General features: G+C 69.4%; 1 protein-coding gene across 1 annotated transcript; it reads right to left on the reverse strand.

The window, feature by feature from the left end:
- Nucleotides 1–2,758: 2,758 nt before the first annotated feature.
- On the reverse strand, nt 2,759–7,036 carry THEM6 (thioesterase superfamily member 6). The gene is made up of 2 exons (XM_045997511.1): nt 6,401–7,036; nt 2,759–4,243 (listed from the first exon to the last, which is right to left on the reverse strand). The coding sequence occupies exons 1-2, from the start codon at nt 6,911–6,913 to the stop codon at nt 4,130–4,132; spliced, it is 627 nt and encodes a 208-aa protein (XP_045853467.1). The 5' UTR covers nt 6,914–7,036; the 3' UTR covers nt 2,759–4,129.
- Nucleotides 7,037–7,950: the final 914 nt, after the last annotated feature.

The following is a 7,950-nucleotide window of genomic DNA, read 5'->3' on the forward strand; positions in this document are numbered from 1 at the left end:
CAGCGCCACCGGAGATCGCCTCTACCCACGTGCTTCCTTGAGCTCCCCAAGCCTCAGGTGAATCACGGGCCCCAAGGGCTGAGAGCCTTGCCGGGGGCACTCTGTTTCCCACCCTTGCGGAGGACAAATAAAGACGAGGCAGAGGCCACTTCTTTCCTTCCTGGGTGCCGACGGCCCACGGAGTCAGCTTTCAGGAGAGCTGGGCTGAGTCAGGCACATTCCGGGACCCGGGCCTGCCTTCTCACCAGGGCCGTTTGGACTCGTTTCACCGGAGGCTCCGGGGGAGAAAGGCATCCTGGGCCGGCCTTCCTGCAAACCAGTCCCACGGCACCTCAGAGCAGGACCGGTGCCTTAGCCCAAGGGGAGTCTCCCCGCAGCCCCCCGGAGGCATCAAGCCCACCCCCCGTTCCCGGACTGGGAAGGAAGCTGGAGTCGGGGTGGGCACGCCCGGCTCCACGGGGCCAGCACAGGGAAGCGGGAAGAGAACTGTGGAGGGCAGGGAGCCCGCCCGCCCAGCCCGGCCGTCGCCAGGAGCGTGTGCGGTGGGGTGCCTCTGGGCCAGCAGACACCCACACGCCTCCATGGCTTCGGTCACCTCCCCTGGCAAGGGGCCCACCGTGTCCTTGCTGTGGGGACAGCTGCAATGAGAAGAAACCATGTGCATGGAACCTGCCAGCTTGTCCCAGACCCCAAGGGCCAGCACTGGGCTCTGTGCCCTGTGGGGCCGGCAGCAGCCCTCCCAGCCGGGAGACAGGCAGCCATGGCCCCCCGGGCTGGCCTCAGACTCCTGCCTTCCCCTCACGATGACCCCCAGCTGGCCCTGGTCATGACCTGGCTCGGCAGCCCTGGGGGGGGGCAGGAGCCACGCCCCGCACACAGCCGCCTCAGAGCCTGCGTCACCCCAGCGTGCCGCTGCCCCTCTCCAGACCCAAATGCCCACCAGCGCCCCGGGCAGGGCCCTTTCCAGGCTCTGCATTATGGCCAGCGTCCCTGAGAGCCTCTGGGGGGGCCCTGGGTTTGGAGGCGAGGAGCCAGGGCCACGGCCTCCCCATGGGGACACCACAGCTCTTGCTTCAGCTTCCAGGGGTCGAGAAGGATCCTTCTTCAGAATGAGGAGGGTGGGCCAGTGGGAGGCTCGGCAGCTACCCCAGTCCTGGGGGAAGCAGGCGGGTGGCCCCAGGGACCTGCGGGGCCTCCGCACTGCACCGGCACGGCCAACAGAGGGCGCCCCTGCCCATCACCGCCTGAGCGCCAGGCTGCTGCCCCCCGCCCCCCCCAACTCAGCCAAGTTGAGCAGAGGAGAGCCCTGAGGTCTGCAGGCCTGAGAACAGCTCCCAGCCCTGCACAGCCCCGTGTGCCTCAGAAGCTGGGGAAGCCGCACACGGGGCCCTGGGAGGGCCGGCCCTGCGGTGGCCGCGGCGCTGCCCGGAGCTGCTCACACTGGCAGGGGACACTTGGGGCCTTGGAGGAGGGGGCACGTGCGGTCACAGAAAATGCAGAAGGACGGGAGGTCATCCACGTGCGGGACGCTCAAACCCCACCGGGGCCAGCCCTGTGCCCTGGTCAGCAAGTCCCTCCCGAACTCCTGTCCTCCTGTGGACATCCTCCACACAGAAAGGGCGAGAGCGAGCCTCCCCTTCCCCTGTCTGGGGCGTGTTTCCCTTGAGAGGACAGAGAAACTGCAGTGGCCCCTGGGACACAGTGACATTCAGCCCAGATGCCCCTGACCATCCTGAATGCCTCCTACAGACGCACAGACCCACCCTGACCAGCCCCTGCCCCGCTCCAGGGTGCCGGCTGGCCGCCCGCACCACGTGGACCCGCGGGGACCCAGACCCACAGTGCACACCCTTCCTTGTCCCCACTAGCACTGGGGAATGTGTCCCTGTCGGACAGCTGCGGCGATCCCCAAGCTCCCCACTCCCCGCACGTGCCCCACAGGACCTGCCCAAACACCTGTTAGACAAGGAAACGCAGATATCCACGGGGACGCCCGAGGGCCCTGTGGGCCGGAGGCTGGCTGCTCAGGACAGAGGCGAGGCCCAGCGCGGGCCAGCCCGGGGCGCCCCAGCCTGCCTGGGAGGTGGGAAGAGGGAGGCATCAGGCGACCTCCCCGGCCACAGACCACTGGCCTGCCAGGCAACCCCAGCCAGACCGCATCGCTTCCCCCATCACCGAACGCCGGCTGCTAATCCAACTTTCCCAACCGCCCATTCTTTTCCAGACCTGCAGAGCCGGGCGCTCCTGAGCAGGTGGTCAGAGCGTGACGTGGCCCCTGCCGTCTCCCCCCTCCCCGGCCACCTTACCTCCTGGCAGCGCGACTTCTTACCCTCCTTGAGGGGCTGCCGCGATGAGCCCTGTGCTGCCCCCCACAGTCCGCGGAACTCTGTCCCACTTGCCACCCACAGCCTCACCCAGTAACCCCAGGCTCGGAGGCCTGACCTCCCAGACTCCTCGGGAGGATCTGGGACCAAATCAGAAAGGGGCACCGGCCACCCACAGACTGGGACAGCCAGGTTCAGGGGTTGGGGACGGGGAAAGCAGCGCAGCCTACAAGGGGGTCAGGGCCATCCTTTGTAGCCTCGGTCCCGTGTTCTGTGAGATGGGGTAACCCTTGTTCGGCCTACCTGCTCCCTAAGTTCACAGGGGCCCAAGAAGCCTAGACAAACCCCCCATAGGAAGACACCGCCGCGAGCGGTCCCCTGCTTCCCCGGGGGGTGGGGCGGGACTGGACAAACGAGGACTTTCCCCAGCACACGGACATCAAAACCCTTTAATCCTGGGCTTTCTTTAAATAAAACAGAAACATTGCAGCTTTCCCGTTGCGGCTGTAAGGCAGAGGTCAGCGTGCGAGGGCTGGGGCACTGCCGCGCTCTCCACTCCAGCTGGCAGCAGGCTGCCTGGATAGGGCAAGAGAGGCGGTCCCGGGGCTCCATGGCTCCGGCCGACGCCACAGGGGACCACAGGCAGACGGCCCCTCGTCCTGAGCACCCCCGTGAGCAAGCGCCAATCCCACCCCCGGGGCCCTGACCTGAGTGCCCAGCCAGCTCTGTGCACCCCTGCCGTGCTGTCCGTGCTCTGGGCCACCGTCTGCTTCTCTCCGGGCCTTCCGGACTGGAGGGCGAGTGACTAGGCAGGAGGAGGCGGCCGCGCGGGTGTCCCAGCAGCCCCGGGAGCCACCAGGGAGCCACGCAGGCAAACCCCGAAGGCCCTTCCCCAGCCCCAGCCCACGGAGCGGGGCAGCCCCTCGGCGAAGGAAGGCAAGTCACCAGCAGGGCGCCTGTTGAGGACGAACCCAGGAGGAGGGCATACGCGTGAGGTGCTGTAGGCCCGGAGAGGGTGGGGTCCGACCCACAGTCCCGGAGCAGCCCCGTGAGGACCCAGGGGTGCGGACGAGCAAGGGCAAGGTGCAGAGGGCACCCAGGCAGAAGCCCCTCCCTCCTCCAGCAGGCCCCAGCTAGGACGGGAAGCTCACCACCAGCACCCCTGCGCCATCTGACCTGACAGGCTCCGGCACAGCGTCTGGCCGCAGGCCCGACCCGCACGCTGGGGGAGCCCCTCTGCCCTCCGGTCAGCCGGCCCGGGCCCCAATTGCCCAGACTCCACCCTGGGCCTGCCCCTCCCCTACCCGCAGCCACCGGGCTCTGCCTCAAATGCGGTTCTGAGCCTTCGCAGATCGTCGCCAGGCCAGAATCAGGCCTCACCCCGCAGCCCACTCAAATTCCAGGCTCCGGTGCTCAAGGTGGCTTTAGCTGGTCCCTCTGGTCCAAGCCCTCTCCCGACTGGAGCCCGTGGAAACTGGCTTCACCTGCCGGGTGGGGCCCAACCTCCATCCCCATCCCCCCACAGCGCCCACGTTGAGGGCCCACTTTCCTCATCACCTCCACCCCAAGGGCAGAGCTGGGTCAGGGTCTGTCCCCGGGTCCAGTGCCCCGCATGGTGTAGGGGAGAGGGCGGCGATTACTGGCTGGGGGAGGGAGGGCAAGGGGAGGGGGCGGGACTGAGACGGACTCCAGCCGGGGGGACAGCCCAGCCAGCCCGTCCATCCTGCGCTCTCCACCCCTGGCAGGCACTGCCGGGAGGGCCACCGTCCCCCAGGATGAGGCTGGTGGGCAGGACGCGGCGGCGGTCACTGGTCCTTGGTGATGTCGCTGAGTCCACTCTCGGCCCTGAGCAGCTGGCTGCTGGCCTCGTTGTAGGCGACCCAGTGGCGCAGGTCTTCAGGTAGCTCAGGGGGCTCCACCTGCAGGGGGAGACGGTGAGGTTCCTACCCGCACCACCACCACCGCTGCCTGCGAGCCGGACTGCCAGGAGGGGCCGCCCCACCCGCCGGGGTGCAGCCCTCACACCTCTGTGCCTCTGCCCATGCTGTTCCCTCTTCCAGGTGCCCCTCCCCGAGGCCCTCAATGTCTGCATTTCCCCCAGGCCCGCGCTCATGACCCTATCCTCTGTCGCCAGGCCCGTCTCCCCAACGGGGCCACATCTGAGCCTTCTGTGTGTCCCCAGAACCCAGGGGAGAGCCTCTGAGGCCAGCTGGCTGGGAAGAGGAGGGGAGAGGAAACTCAGAGGGCGTGAGGGGTCTAGAGCTGGGGGGCGGATGGGCGGAAGCAGGGGAGGGACGGAAGAGAGGGGGAGGGGGGTAGTAGAAGGGGGAGGGGCGGAGGGGCCGCTGTCAGAGCCCCTCTGCTGGGAAAGTGCCGGACAGGGGCACGCCTGAAGCCCCTGTCCTTCCTGAGTGCATCGGGAGAAGCCGAACCTGCAGCTCTGGGCCTGGCTACCGCGTCCCCACCCCTGCCCACCCGGCAATACCATGGCACGCCCAGCCACCATTCTGTGCTGGGGAGGCAGGCAAGGTGCGGGCTCAGGCCTGAGAGGTCACAGGTTGCAGATGGGCTGTGGGCGTTCCCAGGGGCGAGGGGAGAAACGGGGCCAGAAGGGCTCGGAGCTATGCGGCCCCGGCCTCCCCTGCGGACAGAGGTGCTCTGTTCAGCAGCCGGGCCAGGCTTTCAGGAGAACCGTCCTCCCAGGCAGCTGTGGGGACCAGCTGCAGTGGCTGGGCTGTAGGCCAGCTATCGCCCCACGGCCACCCTAGTTGCAGCCGGCAGGATCTCTGGGCACCAGACTCAGACTGCCCTGCACTAAATCTGAGACTGTCCGGGGCTCTCCCTGACCCAGGGGCTAGGCCAGGCTCCCGGGCCCCTGCAGGCCCCACACTGGCCCTCCTGTCCCTGGCTGGGCGTCCTCGCGGTATGTCTGCGAAACTTTGCCGCCAGCTCTCTGTGAGGCCCCTTGCAGCCCACACCGGCCGTCTGGCACCCTCTACCTTTCAGTTCCAGCTCAGTCCCTATACATAAAAGGACACGTGGAGCATCTCTGTCCCTACGGTGTGAGGGACATCCAGGACCTTTGGGGGCGTTCAGAGACAGAGACAGAAAACCGGGGAGCTGTGCCTATGGCCCACAGAATAGCCTTGGGTGGTTCCTGTTGCCTCTCAGCCTCAGTTTCCCCACCTCTGACACCAGGGAAAGGCCGACATCTCACAATTAAGGTGCACTTGTGTCCCTCCTGGCTCAGGAGGCCCCTGCCCAAAGCCAGAGAGGGCGGCGCCCTGGTTTAGGGCACCTAGGGGTTGGGGCAGGCCCTGGCTTTGGTATGGAGGCTGCAGAGAGGCTTTTGGGAACCCGCCTCAGGCAGGAGCGTGCCCTGGAAACCATCACCGTGGTGGTGCCCTAGCTTGTCCCCAGGGCCCTCGTCGCCACGCTGCAGTAGCGGCCGTGCTGGAAGGAGTGGGCCCTGGGGAGAGCCCTTCAGCCCCACGCACGCACTCGGGTACTCGCTCCAGCTAGTAAAGACAGAACAACCTGGGGCTCTCTGGGGCTCAATCCCCCCCAGTCCAAAGCCGGGTGCTCTGTCCAAGCTGTGTGAAAAGGGCAAGGGGAGGAATGGGGTGTCCTCAGGTCCTCGGGAATTCCCAGTAACCTCCTCTCACCGACACCATCCCTCACGTTCAGAACCAAAGACCAGAGGCGGAGGCTGCACACTCCAAGCACCCAGCAGCACCAGGACTCAGACGCCTGGGAGACCTCGTCCAGGGTTCCTTGTACTGGGAAAGGCGGAAGTTCTGGCATGGAGTCTGGAGGGGCAAGGAGGGGCAAGGCGGAGCCGTGGCGGGGTCGGGGGGGGACCCTGCTAAGAACCGGCACGAGGAGTTGATTCAGGGACCCCGGAGCTCCCGGGAAGTGAAGGGAGGTCCTGCACCCAAAGGCTAGGGCTGGGGTGGTGCTCGGAGGGACAGGGGCACCCCTAAGGAGGCACTGGCAGCCGGAGCTGGCTCGGGGACCAGGAGCCCTGAGGGCCCTGCGGGTGGCGTGCACCCGGGGCGGGGGAAGAGGGAGCTCACCCGGCGCTTGCACAGGCGCTGCACGACGCGCTCCGGCGAGGTGCCCAGCACGTGCTGGCGGGAGCGCAGCAGCGCGCACACGAAGCCGTCGCGCAGGCTGATGAAGCGCGCCTCCAGGTAAAAGGCGCGGTCGTCCCAGCCCAGCAGGCGGGTGCGCACCTCGAACGGCTCGAACAGGCGCAGCGAGCGGCGGTAGCGCGCGCACGAGGCGGCCAGCACCGCACGGGCCCCGAGCGCGCGCAGCGCCTCCAGGACCCCGCAGCGGGCCAGGTGCGCGGCGCGCGCCACGTCGGCCTCCCGCAAGTAGCGCGCGTTGTTCATGTGCAGCAGCAGGTCCAGGTCCGAGGGCAGCACGCGGCCCGCGTAGCGCTGCTCGGCCAGCAGGTCCCGGACGCGCGGCTGCAGCAGGCGCGCGCGCAGCACGGCGCACGGCACGCGCACCAGGTACCACCCGTCCAGCAGCGCGAAGTAGGCGAGCGCCACCAGCAGCGCCGCCACGAGCAGCCCCAGCATCGCGGCGGCGGGCGCGGGGCGCGGGGCGCGGGGCGCGGCGGCGGAGGCCACGGCCCTGATGTCGGCGGGAAAGGCGCCCGCGCCCCGCCTGCCCGCCTGCCGGGAGCGCCGCGCCGCTGGAGCGAACCACCTCTCGCGGCCGACCGGGGGGGACGCGCCGGAGGCCGCAGGTGCCGCAGGCCCGGGCCCCGCCCCCCCGCGCCGGCGCCCCCCCCGCGCCCTCAGTGGTCCGTCCCGCCCCCTCCGCGCCGGCGCTCCCCCCGTACCCTTAGTGGTCCGCCCCGCCTCCCCCCGCCGGCGCCCCCCCCCCGCGCCGTCGCTCCCCCCCCGCGCCCTCAGTGGTCCGCCCCGCCCCCCCACGTCCGCCCGCGGCCCCCCCACGCTTTCGCTCGCGCCGGGCGCCGCGCCACAGCGCCATCTGGCGGGCGCGCCCCGCGCTGCAGGCGCCCGGCTGGGGGCTCGGGCGCGCCTCTCCCGCCTCTCTCTCCGGCCCTTGAAGCCTCCGCCGGGCCCCGGAGAGGAGGACACGGAGCGGAGCAGGGGCAGGGGCTCCAGCCCTTCCCGGCCCCGGCGGCGCTGCTTCAGGACTCCGCCGGAAAGCGACCCTCGAGGCTCCGGAACGCCCGGGGCACCCCATCGGCAGGGCGTCACCGTCGGGCCCTTCGGGGCTTTCCCAGTCCCAGCCTGGGCCGTCGTTACCGCAGGTCCGGGCCGTCTCAGCCTCCGGCCCCAGCTCCGGCCCTCCGCCCGTGGGGAAGGGGCAGGTCGCCGGCCGGGCGTGGCCCCGCAGCCTGGAGCCCGCTGTCCGGCGGCCTGGCCCTTCTCTGGACTCCGCTTCGCCCTTTCTGGCTGCGCTCCTGGGGCCCGTAGTCGGGCAGGACGGGGTCCGGGTTTTCCTGGGGCCGGGGATCTGCTGGGATGCTCCCAGGGACAGGCAGTTCGCGCTCTATCAGGGCTGACCCGGCTGCCCTGGGAGCCCCTGGAGGTAAGAAGCCTTCTCCCCGCTGCTCGCCGTTGTCCCTGTCCTGCTCGCCTGT

This window comes from Meles meles, chromosome 1, assembly GCF_922984935.1.
Source record: "Meles meles chromosome 1, mMelMel3.1 paternal haplotype, whole genome shotgun sequence".
Taxonomy (NCBI): Eukaryota; Metazoa; Chordata; class Mammalia; order Carnivora; family Mustelidae; genus Meles; species Meles meles.

Excerpts from the sequence above, each read along its gene's own strand:
- THEM6 (XM_045997511.1), bottom strand. The coding sequence starts at position 6,913 with ATGCTGGGGCTGCTCGTGGCGGCGCTGCTGGTGGCGCTCGCCTACTTC. Across the intron at positions 4,244-6,400 it reads AGCGCCTGTGCAAGCGCCGG|GTGGAGCCCCCTGAGCTACC; the intron begins GTGAGCTCCCTC and ends CTCCCCCTGCAG.